This window comes from Bombina bombina, chromosome 3 (assembly GCF_027579735.1).
Source record: "Bombina bombina isolate aBomBom1 chromosome 3, aBomBom1.pri, whole genome shotgun sequence".
NCBI classification, from domain to species: Eukaryota; Metazoa; Chordata; class Amphibia; order Anura; family Bombinatoridae; genus Bombina; species Bombina bombina.
This window is the reverse complement of record NC_069501.1, coordinates 1,168,233,539-1,168,256,688: the sequence shown is the minus strand read 5'-3', so window position 1 is coordinate 1,168,256,688 and position 23,150 is coordinate 1,168,233,539. Positions and strand designations below refer to the sequence as shown.

General features: G+C 36.5%; 1 protein-coding gene across 1 annotated transcript in view; it reads right to left on the bottom strand.

Annotated features, from left to right (window-relative positions):
- TRPC6 (transient receptor potential cation channel subfamily C member 6) overlaps positions 1 to 22,886 on the bottom strand; it is a 599,576-nt gene extending 576,690 nt beyond the window's left edge. The window contains exon 1 of the mRNA XM_053708587.1: positions 22,747 to 22,886. Coding sequence (XP_053564562.1) covers positions 22,747 to 22,886 — 140 coding nt within the window. The remainder of the gene's footprint in view (positions 1 to 22,746) is intronic.
- Between the last annotated feature and the right edge of the window lie 264 nt (positions 22,887 to 23,150).

The following is a 23,150-nucleotide window of genomic DNA, read 5'->3' as shown; positions in this document are numbered from 1 at the left end:
GTAAGATCTAGGCCTTTCTATTATACCCCCCGGCGGGACGCCTGCAGTCCTGTCGTTAAGCTGCACTAAATTTGCTTTATCTATACTGCATTATTGTACCGCAAGATTTTCCTATACTTAGGATTGCACGAGTCTACTAGATCTACATCATCCTCAGACGCTTAATATGGAGGCTGCTAAACTCATCCTCGAAGACATACGTAGCATGCTAGCAACATATCTAATTGCCTTTGATGCGGCTTCGCAGGACCAGCATGATAGCGGTGAGGAATGTGCAATAGAACGACCTACCCTAACAGAAGTATCTACCTTGTTTCAGGGGGGTGGTGGCGCTTCAGGGCCCGGGTGTCCACCATTCACCTGCACTGAATCCTGGTCAGCTTTTGAAAAGGGTTTGGGGGAGCCGGAGACACGGAGCGGTGGAATGGCGGCCGAGACTGTGAGTACTAATAAGAGTCATTGCGCATCGCTGACAACCGCTAGCAGCTTTATACCTGTGGACTGCTCCCCCTTCATGCTGCCGAATGACACCATGCTGGTTAGCCCCATACATACCTCTGATGGAGCCTCTCTTGAAAATAACAGTGGAGCATTGCCACCGCCGCTGATCTCCCTAGGACTTGTCCCTTCACAGGCTAAATACTCCTTAACTGTGACTCTAAACTTAGTGCCGAGTGTTGGGACAATGAGGGAACAGTTTATTGACCCGATATATGATGCCATTAACTACTACACTATTGCTGCACATCGCATCTCTCATGAAAAATCCGGTATTGGGTAGAGGTTGCCCCACACTTGGACTGACACTGTATACCCAGATGGCTCTGGTACTGGGGACACGCCGATATCAATGACTTCTACCAGAAGTTCAGTTAATATGTTAAATGCACATATCCAAGTTTTCACTGCTGGATGTTTTGACTGCACTGAATATGGGAGTCACCTGTTTATATTTGTTCAGCATGTTTCATATACTCCAATAGCCTGGGTTGGGTCTTCTTGATTATCTTAGTTATTGAATTTATATGGTTTAATCTGTGAATGCTCCCAGAGAATTGTATACCTGTAGACGTAATGACCACAAAGCTCATTTAATGTCAGTTTATCATATGCCTTTTCCCACAGAGCTGATGCTATGTTGATGATATATGTTGCTATGTTTCTGCCAGCGGCCGAGGTGGAAGCTATGGTTAACTTTCTTGTAACTAGCCCTACGCTCTTCAGATACTACCTTACTACAGTATAGACCTCTATTAGCTCATTGGTTCGTGAGATTTTATGTACATAGTTAGGGAGCTCAACCCTACTTAAACTTGCGCTATATACTCTCATACCAGTCCTGTTTATGTGGCGTCAAGTCTGTATTCTAACTAATTGGAGCTGTATATATACACCTTGTACAATTCCAAGATTCATGTCACACCCATACCCCCAATCCTATCTGAGAGGCTAAAACCTCATTGCACCTTGGCCTGAGTTATTTCAAAAGTTTTCCACCATATTTTTTCATGTTCCATACATTTATCTACTTGCTTTCTTATGACAGTGTGGAGCAAAAAGCATATGAGCCTCCAATAATATATTCATTTGTAGTTTAGATATTTGCGAATGAGGATGTGCATACTACTTTATTGTTGTGTAATCCATTTTCACCTGCTTATTATATATCATTTTATACTATCATTTGAGACCCAGAAATAAGCTCTTAAAACTGAAAAAATGAGGTTCTTGTCTGGAGATCCAAAAGTGGTTTCCGTCATCATCAATAGTCTCCCATACCGTTTTATACACACATGTTTGAGGTCCAAGAGAGGCCTCTTATGTCATTTGGGAGGCACTCAAGAATATTAGGCATTCCATTTGTATTCTATATAGCTAAAGTGTAATTTTTGAACCATGTTATATATCTCTAGATTTGTGTCATATGAAGTTTATATGTTACTATGTGCCTGGTCTTATATTTCATGTATGCCTTGCTCTGAATCTCAATAAAAATATTAAAAAAAAAAAAAAAAAAAATTTTGCTCAAACAAGAGATCCTGCAATAATAATAATGCATGGTGATAAGTGAGCCCCACATTGTTTGATTGCACTGGCAGACAGATATATTTATATTCCTTGTTTCTTTTATAGACTCATTAACTGATTGTTAGGCATTTTAATTTGGAAATAAATATTTTGTAAATTATGATATGATAGCCCTGTTTTTTATCTATATTAATGTATTTATATGTGTATATATGTATTTACAGACACATATAAAAACATTAAAATAAATGTATACATATACAGATATATATATATATATATATATATATATATATATATATATATATATATATACAGTAAAAGTGCATTATAGCCCTTTAGCATTAAGTAGATGAAAGCATGATAAAACATAGTTATTCAATATTCATATTTAATAAAGATTTTAACTATGTATTTACTGTAAATATTTCACATTTGTAAATGCAAATATGCTATGTTTGCGCAATGTTTTTTTTATTTTCAACGATTTTTTTTTCTCCATTGACTTTTATAGGGATAGCGAAAATGCGATGGTGCTTGCGCAAACTCAGGTGTTTTTTTCCCACTTCTTTTTTCTACATTGATTCCTATTGGAGAAAACATGCACGCCATTTGGGTTAACGCTAGAGCAAAGTAAGTTTTTTTTAAACTTGTAATACAAACACAACCCGACTAGCGGAAAAAGCGTAACTCGTAATCGTGAAAAAAAAACAAATACTGTGCCACTTGTAATCTAGCCCATAGAGTGGAGTAGCATTTGAAAACTGCACTAAAACCTGTTAGCAGCACAATGCACTGGTTATGGACCCAACAAATCACCAAAATATATACGAAGATTACTTGAACATTTGCTGTATTTTTAAGTAATTTACATAATGCATCTTAACAAAAAACACTATAGTGTATTAACCTAAAATGCTTTTAATTTGTCAAGATTACATTTGCAGTTATCGAATTCACTGTAGACAGACCGTCTTAAGTTATGTGGATAAAAGAATGGGATGATGTTCTTATTTATTATTATCTACTGCCAAATGTAAATGTCTCTTTATTTTATTTTTTAATTATCCGTTAAAGGGATACGAAACCTAAAAAGCACCATATGACAGGTAACAGTGCTGCCATTCACTGCTATTGAAAATACATAACATTATTGAACAACTGCTACCATATAGAGCATATAGAGAATATGTCCTTGTTTTTCAACAAAAGATACAATGAGAATAAGGAAAACTCAGTGGCGTATTTAGGTTTTGTGCTGCCCTAGGCACTCAAAATACTGCTGCCCCCCCCTACCCCAACCACCTTAGCTTTTAGGCTTTGCTATTTTTTGGTCTGGGTGTTTCATGACTTTTTTTTTATTTCATGGCATTTCCAAAGTAAATATTCACCACTGCTAGCAAAAACACTTGCATACACTCAGGTGGGTTGAATTAAGCAGGACGGTGTAAAAGCCGGAATGGAACAGGCCGGAACAGGCCTTTTATGAAGGAAATTGATTCAAAATATAATGGGATGTGTTAGAGACTCTTTAGAACAATTTTAGGAAAAATAATCTTTGTGATATAATAATGAATTAACCCTTTAACTACCAAAATAGTGTCTGGAACCAAACATAACAGCCCAGAACAGCACCTTCCCAGAAAACCAGATACACCAAATTCACAAGTCACCAATGACTAAATATAATAAGTGTAATCAGCCACAAACCATCCACAGGAACCACATTCCAATGCCTGAAATACACTTTTTTATAAAAAGTGTCGGAACGGCACCTTCCCATTAACATATACAGACCAAATTCACCAGCCACACATAACTAGATGTGATAAGTGTAATCAACCACAAACCATCCACAGAAACCACGTTCCAATACCCGTTCCGGCCTGTAAAACGCTTTTTCATGAAAAGTGATGGAACGGCAACTTCCCAGCAAACCAGATACATCAAATTCACCAGTCACATATGAATAAATGTAATAAGTGTAATCGGCCATAAACCATCCACAGAAACCACATTATGATATCTGTTCCGGTTTTAAAACACTTTTTTATAAAAAGTGACGGAACGGCACCTTCACAGCAACATATACAGACCAAATTCACCAGCCACACATAACTAGATGTGATAAGTGTAATCAACCACAAACCATCCACAGAAACCACGTTCCAATACCCGTCCTGGCCTGTAAAACGCTTTTTCATGAAAAGTGACGGAACGGCACCTTCCCAGCAAACCAGATACATCAAATTCACCAGTCACACATGAATAAATGTAATAAGTGTAATCAGCCACAAACCATCCACAGAAACCACATTATGATATCTGTTCCGGTTTTAAAACACTTTTTTATAAAAAGTGACGGAACGGCACCTTCACAGCAACATATACAGACCAAATTCACCAGCCACACATAACTAGATGTGATAAGTGTAATCAACCACAAACCATCCACAGAAACCACATTCCAATACCCGTCCTGGCCTGTAAAACGCTTTTTCATGAAAAGTGACGGAACGGCACCTTCCCAGCAAACCAGATACACCAAATTCACCAGTCACACATGAATAAATGTAATAAGTGTAATCAGCCATAAACCATCCACAGAAACCACATTATGATATCTGTTCCGGCCTTTAATACGCTTTTTTATAAAAAGTGACGGAACGGCACCTTCACAGCAACATATACAGACCAAATTTACCAGCCACACATAACTAGATGTGATAAGTGTAATCAACCACAAACCATCCACAGAAACCATGTTTCAATACCCATTCCGGCCTGTAAGACGCTTTTTCATGAAAAGTGACGGAACGGCACCTTCCCAGCAAACCAGATACACCAAATTCACCAGTCACACATGAGTAAATTTAATAAGTGTAATCAGCCACAAACCATCCACAGAAACCACATTATGATATCTGTTCTGGCCTTTAATATGCTTTTTTATAAAAAGTGACGGAACGGCACCTTCCCAGCAACATATACAGACCAAATTCACCAGCCACACATAACTAGATGTGATAAGTGTAATCAACCACAAACCATCCACAGAAACCATGTTCCAATACACGTTCCGGCATGTAAAACGCTTTTTCCTGAAAAGTGACGGAACGGCACCTTCCCAGCAAACCAGATACAACAAATTCACCAGTCACACATGAATAAATGTAATAAGTGTAATCAGCCACAAACCATCCACAGAAACCACATTATGATATCTGTTCCGGCCTTTAATACGCTTTTTTATAAAAAGTGTAATACGCTTTTTTATAAAAAGTGTAATACGCTTTTTTATAAAAAGTGACGGAACGGCACCTTCCCAGCAACATATACAGACCAAATTCACCAGCCACACATAACTAGATGTGATAAGTGTAATCAACCACAAACCATCCACAGAAACCACGTTCCAATACCTGTTCGGCCTGTAACACACCTTTTCATGAAAAGTGATGGAACGGCATTTGGTCTGTATATGTTATTGATAAGGTGCCGTTCCGTCACTTTTCATGAAAAAGCATATTACCAGCCAGAATAGATATTGGAATGTGGTTTCTGTGGATGGTTTGTGGTTGATTACACTTATCACATCTAGTTATGTGTGGCTGGTGAATTTGGTCTGTATATGTTGCTGGGAAGGTGCTGTTCCGTCACTTTTCATGAAAAAGTGTATTACAGGCCGTAACAGGTATTGGAATGTGGTTTCTGTGGATGGTTTGTAGTTGATTACACTTATCACATCTAGTTATGTGTGACTGGTGAATTTGATGTATCTGGTTTGCTGGGAAGGTGCTGTTCTGTCACTTTACATGAAAAAGTGTATTACAGGCCGAAACAGGTATTGGAACATGGTTTCTGTGGATGGTTTGTGTTTGATTACACTTATCACATCTAGTTATGTGTGGCTGGTGAATTTGGTCTGTATATGTTGCTGGGAAGGTGCTGTTCCATCAATTTTCATGAAAAGCGTATTACAGGCTGGAACAGATATCATAATGTGGTTTCTGTGGATGGTTTGTGGCTCATTACACTTTATACATTTAGTAATGTGTGACTGGTGAATGTGATGTATCTGGTTTGCTGATAAGGTGCCGTTCCGTCAATGTTCATGAAAAAGCGTTTTACAGGTCGGAATGGGTATTGGAACGTGGTTTCTGTGGATGGTTTGTGGTTGATTACACTTATTTTATCTAGTCATGTGTGACTGGAGAATGTGATGTATCTGTTGCTGGGAAGGTGCCGTTCCGTCACTTCTCATGAAAAAGCGTATTACAGGCCGGAACAAGTATTGAAACATGGTTTCTGTGGATGGTTTGTGGTTGATTACACTTATCACATTTAGTTATGTGTGGCTGGTGAATTGGGTCTGTATATGTTGTTGATAAGGTGACGTTCCGCCACTTTTCATGAAAACAGGTATTGGAATGTGGTTTCTGTGGATGGTTTGTGGTTGATTACACTTATCACATCTAGTTATGTTTTGTTGTTGAACTTAGTCTTTACATGTTGCTGGGAAGGTGCCGTTCCATCACTTTTCATGAAAAAGTGTGTTACAGGCCGTAACGAGTTTTGGAACGTGATTTCTGTGGATGGTTTGTGGTTGATTAATCTTATCACATCTAGTTAAGTGGGGCTGGTAATTTTGGTCTGTATATGTTGCTGGGAAGGTGCCGTTCCATCACTTTTCATGAAATAGTGTGTTACAGGCTGTAACGGGTTTTGGAACGTGGTTTCTGTGGATGGTTTGTGGTTTATTACACTTATCACATATAGTTATGTGTGACTGGTGAATTTGATGTATCTGGTTTGCTGATAAGGTGCCGTTCCATCACTTTTCATGAAAAATCGTTTTACAGGCCGTAACGAGTTTTGGAACGTGATTTCTGTGGATGGTTTGTGGTTGATTAATCTTATCACATCTAGTTATGTGTGGCTGGTGAATTTGGACTTTATATGTTGCTGGGAAGGTGCCGTTCCATCACTTTTCATGAAAAATTGGTTTACAGGCCGGAACGGGTATTGAAACATGGTTTCTGTGGATGGTTTGTCGTTGATTGCACTTATCACATTTAGTTATATGTGGATGGGTAATTTGGTCTGTATATGTTGTTGAGAAGGTGCCGTTCCGTCACTTTTCATGAAAAAGCATTTTAAAAGCCGAAACCTTTATTGGAACGTGGTTTCTGTGGATGGTTTGTGGTTGATTACACTTATTTTATCTAGTTATGTGTGTCTGGTGAATTTGGTCTGTATATATTGTTGGGAAGGTGCTGTTCCATTACTTTTAATGAAAAAGTGTATTACAGGCCGGAACAGATATCATAAAGAGGTTTCTGTGGATGCTTGGTGGCTGATTACACTCATTACATTTAGCAATGCGTGACTGGTGAATTTGATGTATCTAGTTTGCTGGTAAGGTGCCGTTCCATCACTTTTCATGAAAAAGTGTATTACAGGCCGGAACCGGTATTGGAACGTGGTTTCTGTGGATGGTTTGTGGTTGATTACACTTATTTAATCTAGTTATGTGTGTCTGGTGAATTTGGTCTGTATATGTTGTTGGGAAGGTGCGTTCCATCACTTTTAATGAAAAAGTGTAATACTGGCCAGAACAGATATCATAAAGAGGTTTCTGTGGATGCTTTGTGGCTGATTACACTCATTACATTTAGCAATACGTGACTGGTAAATTTGATGTATCTGGTTTGCTGGGAAGGTACTGTTCTATCACTTTTCATGAAAAAGAGTTTTACAGGCCGGAACGGGTATTGGAACTTCTGTGGATGGTTTGTGGCTGATTACGCTTATGACATTTAGTCATGGGTGACTTGTGAATTTGGTGTATCTGGTTTTCTGGGAAGGTGGTGTTCCGGGCTGTTATTTTTGGTTCCAGGCATTATTTTGGTAGTTAAAGGGTTTAATTAATTATTATATCACAAGGATTCTTGTTCCTAAAATTGTTCTCAAGAGTCTCTAACACATCCCATTATATTTTAAATCAATTTCCTTCATAAAAGGCCTGTTCTGGCCTGTTCCGTTCCGGCTTTTACACCGTTCTGAATTAAGCCTGCATGCAACTCAGAAGGTTTGGAGGGAGAGAAAAAAGGGAGAAAGAGAAAAATTAGTGGGAGAGGAGAAAATGGAGAGGACAGAAAGAAAGGAGGGAGATGAGAAAAGAAACACACAGACTCTCTGTCTGACAGTCTGTCTGACACACACTTTCACTCACAAACTCTTACATTCTCTCACAGACACATACACATTCTTCTACCCTATCTCTTATACACTCTCTCTTTCTCTCTCTCAAAGGCACTGACATTTTCCAACACACACACACAGCCCAGGAATAGAAACATTTTTATGGGGATTTTTCCTTTATTTTTGTTTTTATTTCAGATTTTTGTAATTTTGAATACACTTATTCTGTGAAGATCAAGCAAGATCATTCAGGGCTGCAAGATTTATCCAAGTAAAATAGCAAATGTCATTCAGAAAACATCCCATCAAGTGGCTCTTGCAACAAGGCTTGTTCTGAAAGCTGAGTAATTGTGCTCTATTTTTTTTTTTACAAATATCTGCCACTGGCAGCAAAGGGTTAAAATAATGCTGAGAAGTCTCACCTAAGTAACAGCAGAAGATGTTATGGTCTGCAACTCTGTAAAGCTTGTGAACATAATCAGCAGCAGGAGGAGGAGGGGTCTTATCTGGTCAGATCTAGGAGGAGGGGATCTTATCTCTTTAGACCAAGAGCAGGAAAGGCAGGCAGGGTAACTTTATTTTACTGCACTGACCTCCCCTGTTACCTCTCTTCTGTGTGTTGCCTTTTAGCTGACAGGGTCTAAATAACATATATGGGGGGGGGGGGGGAGACAAAAGGGGGGGGGGGAGAGATCCCAGAAAGCCAACTTGCTTCTATTACACAGCAGTGTAAAATGCAGTAATTACAGAGCAGGTAGCTCAGAGCACCAGCAAGACACAGTGAAACCAATGTGGCATTGCGGTGATATCCCCATGAAACAGGAACTAATGCTAATACACTGCTGTCAGTCACTGGGGTGCTGTGTGCTGGAAAAGCAGGGCACCAAAATTAAAGACCGCTGCTCCATAACCTGTCCACCTGCTCTGAGCAGGCAGACAGACATCGCCGGAATTCAACCCGATCGAGTACGAATGGGTTGATTGACAGCCCCCCGAGTCTGCAGGGGGCGGCGTTGCACCAGCAGCTCTTGTGAGCTGCTGGTGCAATGCTGAATACTGAGAGCGTATTGCTCTCTGCATTCAGCGATGTCTGTTGGACCTGATCCGCACTGTCAGATTAGGTCCGACAGACATTTGTTAAATATGCCTCTCTGTCTTAATCTTGAAAGGAAAAGTTTGGGTTTCATGTCCCTTTAAGTATGCCAGATTGTCCATCTCAATCCACTCTGACAGTGATGGAGTTAAACACATTAATTTAATGATCTAATTTGTAATTTGAACAAATAAAACGCCCACAAAGTAAATCAATCAGGAACTTTATGCCAAACCACTGTACATCTTATAGTCAGTCTATGTATAATGAATGAGTACTGTCTGCTATAGTTTTATATGTGACAAACAAGTAACTAAATTTTGTAATACAAATTAAACTGCATTATTATATTATAATGTCTATAAAATGTATTAGTTATTGTCTGTGGTGTATACAGCTATAACAAACAAGTAGAACATCATTGTGTTTAAAGGCATAAAATAGTCAAAAATAAAATATACCTGAGTGCATTTTAAATGGAATAGAAACATGTTCGCAATATACTTGTATTGGCAAAAAAACAACAACCTTATAGTTAGGGTTATTACTTATTAGAGGCATATGTACATACACTGCACCTGCCCAGTGTACCTGTATTTCAACTATGTGCAACTCATATAGCTCTGTATTTATTTGAGTTATTAAAAGGTGAGAATTAGACATTTTTATTACGGCCATATGATGATTTTTAGAGAAAGATACAGTGAAAAACACTTTGGGCTAGATTACAAGTGGCAATGTATTTTTTTTTCACGATCGCAAAAAACTCCGCTAGAGTTAAGCGTTTTGCGCAAGTCAAGTTGCATTTGTATTACAAGTTTAAAAAAAAACTTATTTTGCGTTAGCGTTAACCCTGAATATCGTGAAAAACATAACTTCGTTTTTCTTTGTGCGCGTGCATGTATTCCTCCATAGAAATCAATGGAGTAAAAATAATTGGGGGAAAAACTAACACCCGAAATCGAGCAAAATCAATCTAATTTTCGCATTCCCTAATAGAAGTGAATAGTACAAGTTTGATAAGACAAGTAAACTGTGTTTAATGTATTTATTATTTACAATGAACGCTTCAAATCATAGTAATAAAATATAACTAAATATAATTCTATTATGGATACAGGTACATCTAGAGAAATTTGGTATAGTTGAAGATGTTTTTGTTGGGCATGTTGATCTATGCATATTCAAGAAGTCCTATTGCAATTATGTTTCTGATTAAGTAGATGACTATTTATTTGTAATATAATATGTGGCGTGTAATTGTATCTTTATATTTGTAAACAAATTGTAGGTGGTCTGTTTAGACAAATCAGCCTTGTTTTAAAGGTACAGACAAGTCAAAAATAAACTTTCATGATTCAGATAGGACATGTCATTTTAAAAAAAATCCAATTTATTTTTATCATCAATTTTGCTTTGTTTTCTTGGTATTCTTAGTTGAAATCTAAACCCAGGTAGGCTCATATGTTAATGTCTGTGCCATTGAAGGCTGCCTCTTATCTGAATGCATTTTGACCTTTTTTTACAACTAGAGGGCATTGGTTCATTTGTGCCATATAGGTAATGTACTCACGCCCGTGGAGTTCCTAGGAGTCAGCACTGATTGTCTAAAAGTGCAAGTCTGTCAAAAGAACTGAAATAAGGGGGCAGTCTGCAGAGGCTTAGATACAAGGTAATCACAGAGATAAAAAGTAGATTAATATAACTGTGTTGGTTATGCAAAACTGGGGAATAAGTAATAAAGGGATTATGTATCTGTTTAAACAATAACAATTCTGGTGTAGACTGTCCCTTTAACATTTTAAAAATGTGAAGTGTAAGAAGATAGCATTAGGCTATGACTACAGTGCAACCAAAACACCTAAGCCTGTTTGTTACACACTACTTATGTGCTTTGAACTTTTTTATTATATTTTGAAGAGAGAATAAAAGTGTTTGTATTCTCAACCTCTCTTCTGCTGTGGCCTACACACTCTACACCCAGCTACATCCAACTTTCCACCAAGCTTTGCCCACTCCTGCCCAAATCAGCCCCCAATGTGATGTCACTCCAGCATTGGTTTGCAGTAACCAGATCTCAATGACTAAGTCACCTGCCTCCCTTTCCTGTATAGTCTCTTGAAAATTTTAAAAGGCATGAGGTACGTTCCATGCACTATGAAAAGAGTATGCTCACCAATTAGTCTGAGATTGACACATGCTGTTGATCATTGCATTAAAAATGCTAAAGCTAATTTTTCATTTTTTTTGCAATTTAGCTTAGCAGTAGTTCCTACAATGGGAGTCTGCTGGGGCTGTTTATCTTAGGCTTACTAACCCTCCCTTATTTCCAGGGATTTAACTTTTTTTACAGTCTCCCATACTCCTTTATTTATCTGCCCTTATAACATTTTTCTGCCTTATTTTATTAAAACCTAAAATCTTAATTTCAGACATGTATATTGTACTCTTGTACCCTTATTTAATTAATCATTTTGATGTATCTGAGAGTCAAATGTCTTTACTCTCCCTGTGCATTAAATGAGATATATAATTAATGGATTTGCAGAAAGTTGTTGAATGTATTAAAGGGACACTGAACCCAAATTTTTTTCTTTAGTGATTCAGATAGAGCATGCAATGTTAAGCAACTTTCTAATTTACTCCTATTATTAATTTTTCTTCGTTCTCTTGCTATCTTTATTTGAAAAAGAAGGCATCTAAGCTTTTTTCATGGTTCAGTACTCCGGACAGCACTTTTTTATTGGTGGATGAATTTATCCACCAATCAGCAATGACAACTCAGGTTGTTCACCAAAAATGGGCCGACATCTAAACTTCCATTCTTGCATTTTAAATAAAGATACTAAGAGAATAAGAAAGTTTGATAATAGGAGTAAATTAGAAAGTTGCTTAAAATTTCATGCTCTATCTGAATCACGAAAGAAAAAAATTTGGGTTCAGTGTCCCTTTAAGCTAGACGGGAATTTGATTGTACCAAACTGTATCAAATTGTAAAATAAAGTGTTTTGGTTTTTTTTAACAGTAACAATTTGTCAATGTCTTAGTCTCCCTTATATTCTTCAAAAAGTCAGCAAGCCTAGTATATCTCTATCATACTTTCAAACTATAATTGACCGTTTTCACTAAGAAACTTGATGAAACCAGTAAAAAAAAAAAAAAGACTCTTACTAGCCGGGTGTTTTTGTCTAAAAGATTTTTGTCAGATTTTTTCAAGTGTTCAGTTCAGCCGAATTTCGTCCATACAGGCATTCAGTTTGGAAGAATATTGTATTCGGATTTGTTACCATTCTTTTCGATGGGAACTGCTAATATATACAATTAATATTAACACAAATCTTACATTATAGGATTCAAACAATTAAAAGAACCCATATTTCAATGTTAAAAGAACATACAACTTTTGTATGACTAAAATCCATAATTTAGGACCGGCTGTCACATCAGTCATTAGTAACACTATGGCAGGATTGGCCACTGGGTAATTGACAAATGAATGGTAAGACTCCCTGTACATCATTACAAACAAAGGAACTTATTAACAAAACATAACTCCTTCCCCCTATTCCTGCACCTTTTTTGGCACCAAACACTAACAAATTAACAAATTGATTTTGTCAAGCGATCAGTTTTTTGTCTGTTTCATCCAATAATGTGTTCGGCTATTCGTCTATCAAACAATTTGACGAATCAGCAAAATTTGGATGAATTTGGATGAATTTGCATTCATGGGAAGCTGGAATGCACATCTCTAACTCTTACATAATGCATTCACAGGAAACTCTTAAATGTGATTTATATATATATAATATAAGGTCCTGCCATTTTTACAAAAGGTATCTGTAACCCCCACATTCTTTATCAAACAATCTACAAACCATGTTTACGAAAAATTTAAACTTTGATGCAAGAAATTGTATTAAAAATATGATATGAAAACCAAGTAAAAATGCTTTGTTTCACCAAAGTACTCTGTGTAGAATATAATATTCCAAATTAACTTCATTCTCCAGAATTAGCTTTAATTTATGGTAATATTCTCACCTTTAATTCACATACTATTCTGTGGAGCCAACTCACTGACATTTACCATAAAATCTGTTACTACCCCCAAAAAATAATTCACATTTTAACAGGATGCAAAACCTTCACCACATTTATTTGTGGTTGCTTCTAATGCATTATGTTAAATTCAATCATATTTCTACTGCAGGAATTAACAATACTGCACCTGGTTTTAACATAATTCTAAATGTTTTAACACAGAGCTAGTGCTAGGATTGTTGGCTACACTGGCAAAGACACATTTTGCTCCTCAAAACCCTGAATAAATTATATACTCTGCCATTGCTGCTTCTTAACAAAATGTTCCAGTGATGTATTAAGCAGCTATAGATAACTATTTTACCTTTAATGATAGAGAAAATAGTTTACCTGATTTATTAAAACAGTAATAGCTATAATGGTTATTTCTTTCATGTAATTGGCAAGAGTCCATGAGCTAGTGACGTATGGGATATACATTCCTACCAGGAGGGGCAAAGTTTCCCAAACCTCAAAATGCCTATAAATACACCCCCCACCACACCCACAATTCAGTTTTACAAACTTTGCCTCCTATGGAGGTGGTGAAGTAAGTTTGTGCTAGATTTCTACGTTGATATGCGCTTCTCAGCATGCTGAAGCCCAGTTCCTCTCAGAGTGCAGTGAATGACAGAGGGATGTGAAGGGAGTATTACCTATTGAATACAATGGTCATCCTAATGGGGATCTATTTCATAGGTTCTCTGTTATCGGTCGTAGAAATTTATCTCCTACCTCCCTTTTCAGATCGACAATATACTCTTATATACCATTACCTCTACTGATTCTCGTTTCATTACTAGTTTGGCTATCTACTTTATGTAGATGAGTGTATTTTGGTAAGTATGTTTTCTTTTATTTAAGACACTCTCAGCTATGGTTTGGCACTTTATATATAAAGTTCTAAATATATGTTTTGTACTTATATTTGCCATGATTCAGGTTAATCAGTATATTTCCTTTTTGCAGACTGTAAGTTTCATTTTGGGAAATGCATATATAAAAAAAAAATTACCTGAAATTTTCAAATTGACTCTCTTTTTTAAATTGCGGGCTGTTAGGCTCGTGGGAGCGCAAAATGCTATAATTTATTGCGTCATTCTTGGCGCGAGACTTTTTTGGCGCGACAATTACGTTTGGTGACGTAATTTCGTCATTACCGGCACTCATGTTTGTTGCAGACGTTCTTGGCGCCAAAAAATATTTTGTCAGTTGTGGGCGTCATACTTGGCGCCAGATTTCTGACATTATTTAAGTCTTTATTTCATTTTGCTTCTGGTTTCAAGAGGCTTATTTTGTTTGCATTTTTTCCCATTCCTGAAACTGTCATATAAGGAAATTGATATTTTGCTTTATATGTTGTTTTTTCTCTTACATTTGCAAGATATCTCAAAACTGTTCCTGTATCAGAAAACACTGTTGGACTCCTGCTGACTGATATCAGTCCTACCAAAGCTAAGTTCATTTATTTTAATATTTTGAATTTTTATCTTTAGCTATGGTTTGTAATAAGTTATCATGATAAACTTTTACATGCAGAAAAAATGTCCATCAGTATTAATGCATTGTCTATTGCTATTCTTTTAACATTTAATGTACAAGATATACCTGGGAATTTATAAGAATATTTTTCTGATTCTATTCTGAAGGCTTTGTCTGCCATCCCGCCTTTTAATAAAATGTAAAGGTCTTTTTTAAACTTCTCATTTAGTTGATGAATTTTCAAATGACCGACAACATACTGAATTATCCTTCTCTAATGATGATTTATCTCATTCAGAATATCCTTCATCAGATATTAACACTAACAAATCTACTTTTTTACTTTTAAATAAAGTACATTCGTTCTTTGTTGAAAAGGTGTTGATTATTTTGGATATTGAGGAGACTAGTCCTTTTTAAGGCTAGCTAACATTTAAATTCTGCTTATTAACCTCCTGTGGTTACTTCAGAGGTTTTTTTCCAGTTCCTAATTCTGGTGAATGGAATAAGCCTGGTACTTCTTTTATTCCTTCTTTAAGGTTTTAAAATTGTATCCTTTGCCAGCAGTTAGTTTGGAGTTTTGGGAAAAGATCCCCAAGTTAATGGGGCTATCTCTACTCTTGCTAAACGTACTACTATTCCTATGGAAAATAGTATTTATTTTAAAGATCCTTTAGATGGGAAACTTGTATCTTCTCTAAGAAAAATTAATTTATTTTCTGGTCCTTTTCTTAGGCCTGCAATTTCTTTGGCTGATGTTGCAGCTGTTTCATCTTTTTTGGTTGGAAACTTTAGCGCAACAAGTATTGGTTTATGATTTGTTTAGCATTGTTAACTTGATTCAAAATGCTAATAATTTCATGATCACAACAGATGTCATCAAGCTTTACATCCGGGAGAATGGTCTCTTCACCCAGACGTGTTTTTTTCAAATTGTTCAGATGTGGGGGCTTCCAGAAATAGATCTGATGGCATCTCATCTAAACAAGAAACTTCCCAGGTACCTATCCAGGTCCAGGGATCCTCAGGCGGAAGCAGTGTATGCATTGACACTTCATTGGAGTTATCAACCTGCCTATATTTTTCCGCCTCTAGTTCTTCTTCCAAGAGTGATTTTCAAAATCATCATGGAGCAATCAGTTGTGCTGCTGGTGGCTCCAGCATGGCCGCCCAGGTTTTGGTATGTGGATCTTGTTTGGATGTCCAGTTGCCAACCTTGGCCACTTCCATTAAGGCCAGACCTTATATCTCAAGGTTCGTTTTTCCATCAGGATCTCAAATCCTTAAATTTGATGGTATGGAAATTGAACGCTTAGTCATAGAGGTTTCTCTGACTCAGTGATTATTACTATGTTGCAGGCTCGTAAACCTGTGTCTAGACAGATTTTTTATCGAGTTTGGAAGACTTACATTTCATGGTGCTCTTCTCATAAATTCTCTTGGCATTCTTTTAGAATTCCTAGAATTTTACAGTTTCTTCAGGATTGTTTAGATAAGGGTTTGTCTGCAAGTTCTTTGAAAGGACAATTCTCTGCTCTTTCTGTTCTGTTCTACAGAAAAATTGCTAAACTTCCTGATATTCATTGTTTTGTACAGGCTTTGGTTCGTATCAAGCCTGTCATTAAATCAATTTCTCCCCCTTGGAGTCTTAATTTGGTTTTGAAGGCTTTACAGGCTCCTCCGTTTGAGCCTATGCATTCTCTGGACATTAAATTACTTTCTTGGAAAGTGCTGTTCCTTTTGGTCATCTCTTCTGCTAGAAGAGTTTCTGATTTATCTGCTCTTTCTTGTGAGTCTCCTTTTCTGATTTTTTAATCAGGATAAGGCGGTTTTTGCGGACTTCGTTTACATTTTTACCTAAAGTTGTGAACTCCAACAACATTAGTAGAGAAATTGTTGTCCCTTCTTTGTGTCCTAATCCTAAGACTTCATTGGAGAGATCCTTACATTCTTTGGATGTGGTAAGAGCTTCGAAATAATATGTTGAAGCTACTAAAGATTTCAGAAAGTCTTCTAGTCTATTTATTATCTTTTCTGGTTCTAGGAAAGGTCAGAAGGCTTCTGCCATTTCTTTGGCGTTTTGGTTAAAGCTTTTGATTCATCATGCTTATTTAGAGTCGGGTAAATCCCCGCCTCAGAGGTTTACGGCTCATTCTACTAGGTCAGCTTCCACTTCCTGAGTTTTAAAGAATGAAGCTTCTGTTGATCAGATTTGCAAAGCAGCAACTTGGTCTTCTTTGCTTATTTTTACTAAATTCTACCATTTTGATGTTTTCTCTTCTTCAGAAGCAGTTTTGGTAGAAAAATACTTCAGGCAGCTGTTTCAGTTTGATTCTTCTGCTTATAATTTCAGGGTTTTTTTCATTATAAGATTAAAACTTTTGATTTGGGTTGTGGATTAATTTTTCAGTGGAATTGGCTGTCTTTATTTTTATCCCTCCCTCTCTAGTGACTCTTGCGTGGAGTTCCACATCTTGGGTATTTGCTATCCCATACGTCACTAGCTCATGGACTCTTGCCAATTACACGAAAGAAAACATAATTTATGTAAGAATTTACCTGATAAATTCATTTCTTTCATATTGGCAAGAGTCCATGAGACCCACCCTTTTTATGGTGGTTATGATATTTTTGTATAAAGCACAATTATTCCAATTCCTTGTTGATGCTTTCGCTCCTTTCTTATCACCCCACTTCTTGGCTATTCGTTAAACTGAATTGTGGGTGTAGTGGGGGGCGTAATTATAGGCATTTTGAGGTTTGGGAAACTTTGCCCCTCCTGGTAGGAATGTATATCCCATACGTCACTAGCTCATGGACTCTTGCTAATATGAAAGAAATGAATTTATCAGGTAAGTTCTTACATAAATTATGTTTTCCCGCATAAGTAAGTGGTGGCTCTGCACGACATAGCAAATCAGTGGAGGCTCTGCATAAGTCAAACAGTGGTGACAATATATTAAACAGACAAACCTGGAGGTGGAGTGACCTCTTTTCTTTATTAATGTTATACCTAGACTGATACTAGCATGTCTAACAGGATGATTTATAAAGCTGCAGGCAGACAAGATCTCAAGCAGGAAACCTGTCCACCTGCAATCACCAATTGGCAATACGTAAGACTGCAGAAGAGATCTGTTGTTCAATCCAGCCCCTGCTGTTGGGCAACAAATTGTGTGTCAAATATGTCACTCACCAGGACATTTGAGTTTGAGGTGTTTTGTCTCTAACCACAGCACTCTGCAGTGCAATGTATGATAATGCAAGGCATCTATACACTAATAAGCACAGCACTCTGCACAATATGATAATGCAAGGCATCTATACCACAAGGCATTTATACGCTAATAAACACAGCACTCTGCACTATATGATACTGCAAGTCATCTATAGACTAATAAACATAGCACTCTGCACTATATGATAATGCAAGGCATCTACACTAATAAATACAGCAATCTGCACCATATGATATTGCAAGGCATCTATACACTAATACGCACAGCACTCTGCACTATATGATAATGCAAGGCATCTATACACTAATAAGCACAGAACTCTTCACTTTATGATACTGCAAGTCATCTATACACTAATAAACATAGCACTCTGCACTATATGATAATGCAAGGCATATATACACTAATAAATACAGCAATCTGCACTATATGATATTGAAAGGCATCTATATACTAATAATCATATCACTCTGCACTATATGATAATGCAAGGCATCTATACACTAATAAGTACTGCACTCTGCACTATATGATAATACAAGGCATTTATACACTAATAAGCACAGTACTCTGTACTATATTAATGCAAGGCATCTATACACTAATAAACACAACACTCTGCACTATATGATAATGCAAGGCATCGACACAATAATAAGCACAGCACTCTGCACTATATGATAACCCAACCCTGCTATTGGGCAACAAATTGTGTGTCAAATGTGTCACTCCCCCAGACATTTCAGTTTGAGGTGTTTTGTCTCTAACCACAGCACTCTGCAGTGGAATGTATGATAATGCAAGGCATCTATACACTAATAATCACAGCACTCTGCACTATATGATAATGCAAGGCATCTATACCACAAGGCATTTATACGCTAATAAACACAGCACTCTCCACTATATGATACTGCAAGTCATCTATACACTAATAAACATAGCACTCTGCACTATATGATAATAGGCATCTATACACTAATAAATAAAGCAATCTGCACTATATGATATTGCAAGGCATCTATACACTAATAAGCAGAGCACTCTGCACTATATGATAATGCAAGGCATTTATACACTAATAAATACTGCACTCTGCACTATATGATAATACAAGGCTGCTATACACTAATAAGCACAGCACTCTGCACTATATGATAATGCAAGGCATTTATACACTAATAAGCACAGCACTCTGTACTATATTAATGCAAGGCATCTATACACTAATAAACACAGCACTCTGCACTATATGATAATGCAAGGCATCAACACAATAATAAGCACAGCACTCTGCACTATATGATAATGCAAGGCCTCTATACACTAATAAGCACAGCACTCAGCACTGCATGATAATACAAGGCATCTATACACTAATAAGCACCGCGTTCTGCACTGTATGATAATGCAAGGCATCTATACACTAATAAACACAGCACTCTGCACTGTATGATAATGCAAGGCATTTATACACTAATAAGCACAGCACTCTGACCTATATGATAATGCAAGACATCTATACAATAATAAACACAACACTCTGCACTGTAGGATTATGCAAGGCATCTATACACTAATAAACACAGCACTCTACACTATATGATAATACAAGGCATCTATACACTAATAAGCACAGTATTCTGCACTATATGATGATACAAGGCATATATACACTAATAATCACAGTACTTGGCACTATATGATAATGCAAGGCATCTATACACTAATAATCACAGCACTCTGCAGTGTATGATTATGCAAGGCATATATACACTAATAAGCACAGCACTCTGCACTATATGATAATGCAAGGCATTTATACACTAATAAGCACAGCACTCTGCACTATATGATAATACAAGGCATTTATACACTAATAAGCACAGCACTCTGCACTATATGATAATACAAGGCATTTATACACTTATAAGCACAGTACTCTGCACTATATGATAATGCAAGGCATTTATACACTAATAAGCACAGCATTCTGCACTATATGATAATGCAAGGCATCTATACACTAATATGAACAGTATTATGCACTATATAATAATGCAAGGCAACTATACACTAATGACCACAGCACTCTGCACTATATGATAATACAAGTCTTCTATACACTAATAAGCACAGCACTCTGCACTATGTAATATTACAAGGCATCTATACACTAATAAGCACAGTACTCTGCACTATATGATAATACAAGGCATCTATACACTAATAAGCACAGTACTCTGCACTATATGCTAATGCAAGGCATCTATACACTAATAATCACAGCACTCTGCACTGTATGATTATGCAAGGTATCTATACACTAATAAGCACAGAACTCTGCACTATATAATAATGCAAGGCATTTATACACTTATAAGCACAGCACTCTGCACTATAAAATAATACAAGGCATCTATACATTAATAATCTCAGCACTCTGCACTATATAATAATAAAAGGCATCTATACACTAATAAGCACAGCACTCTGCACTATATGATAATGCAAGGCTTTTATACACGAATAACCACATCACTCTGCAGTGCAATGTATAATAATGCAAGGCATGTATACACTTATAAGCACAGCACTCTGCACTATATGATAATACAAGGCATCTATACATTAATAATCTCAGCACTCTGCACTATATAATAATGCAAGGCATCTATACACTAATAGGCACAGCACTCTGCACTATATGATAATGCAAGGCATCTATATGATAATGCAAGGCATATATACACTAATAAGCACAACACTGCACTATATGATAATACAAGGCATTTATACACTAATAAGCACAGCACTCTGCGCTATATGATAATGCAAGGCATCTACACATTAATAAGCACAGCACTCTGCACTATATGATAATACAAGGCATCTATACACTAATAAATACAGCACTCCGCACTGTATGATAATTTACGGCATCTATACATGAATAACCACAGCACTCTGCACTATATAATAATGCAAGGCATCTATACACTAATAAACATGCTGCACTGTATAATTAATGCCTATACACTGATGGCAAGCACTCTGTGATGTATAATGATGATGTGTGCCTATACACTGATGTCAGCACTATGTGCTGTATAATTATGATATGTGCCTATACACTGATGTGTGCTGTATAATAATACACTGAAAATGAACACACTGCACTATATAATTATGTCAAATATCTATACAATGAAGTAAGACATGTGCTGAAAAATCATTATGGACATCTATACACTTTATATGTATGCAAGTAGAGTGGACATATAATAGACATGTGGTGCAGCGCAAATTTAACTTTAGGCAAATAAATAATTGAATGAATATATACCTGTATGTATATAATTATCAGGCATCACTCAGGAGAAGAGAAATAAATGTGTGTGTATAGTTCTTAAACTATTATTAATTGTTACTACATAAAACTATTCATATTTTCTACTTTTTAACAGTGCCAATAAAATAGTTGAAATGTGTGCTGTTAAATAGTATGTTCCAGTGTATAATTTCTCCCCTGCTTTTCTGTTTTTCCAAATCTGAAAAATGGCAACAAAAACAAAAAAGTATAAATCAAGAAATAGTTCACCTTCTCTGAAATGATGGGAGTACATTTCTAGGAAATATTCCATGTTTAAAAATGCAGTTAGGGTTTATTATAATAACCACAGAACAACACATACGTTTTTCTTTATCCCCAAAATAAATGGGACATTATAAACTGTCTAATTCCAAATATCCAAATAATAACAAATACAGTGTAATATAATACATGTTGCTTTTCTTTTGTAAAATACATACATTTGTGGCACCCAAATGAAATACAATTTATTTTGAGCTCTTTTCATCAAATATCTGTTATATATAGATGTACAGTAAAGTTGGGTTTCTGTCTGATTTCCACTTTATCCATCAAAACACTACTACAAAATACATTTGCCAGATGAGGTTTTGCTCTATTAAATATCCACAACTAGTCTCCATTTCTCCCATTTCCCTTAATCTAATTGCATTGTCTGGGATGACTATGTGCATTTTAAATGAGAAGAAAAATTAGCAACTTCCTTTTTTTCAAAAATGATTCATACAATTTTATATAATTAGTTTAAAGCAAAATAGCCAGTAAATTAGATCAGCTTATCTGATTCAACAAGTACTTTAACAAGGCTGACTTCCAATTTTGAACTCAATTGTACAAAAAAAGGCAGCTAAAGCAATGCTTACAGAAAATAAGATATTTTTGTAATACTATGACAATTTAAACCACATGCCCTTTTATGGAGATACACAAACACATACACCAATTGCAATATTTGTTGTAATGGAAGCTACACCAAAAAAATCAATATTCAGTTAACTCAAATGGCCATACAATGGAAAACCATTATCACAAACGGATGGAACATACACCTATGAAATGTATTGCAGATATCTGGTAATTAAAGGGTTAACCACAGCTGCAGTGTCCATAAGAATGAAATGTATATTATATACACTTTTGATGTGCAAAATAACATATAATAAATCACTGCTGCATCTAAATGTAAACCAATGATATTCAAATAGTGCTAGCATCTCATTGCACACTACACATGGGCTACTCACATGGGGTATAATCCATAAGGATGCGTTAAGTTATCTACTCCATCTTCTATCTCCATGAGCAGGTAGTCCTGACTCTCATTGCGCACAGATGTAATGGGACAGTTGTTGTTCCTTGTCACATAAGGTTCACAGTGGCTCATGTTAAGTGCTGGAATCCTCGCCTGGTAACTGATCTCCAAAGGTGCAGCCGCTAACAATTTAGCTGATAAGAACTGTCAGCCCTTCATCCACAGAGCTATAACTGATGCTCAAGCTGTAAGGATACAAGGAAAGGAAACCTCTGGTTCCCAAGAAGCCCAATCATTTTATCCACTCTGCTTTCTGGTCCTCAATTCAGCTTTAGATCTGTCACTTTGCATTAGCACGCGCCCTCTAGTGTTAACAAAATATAATACACGCACCTG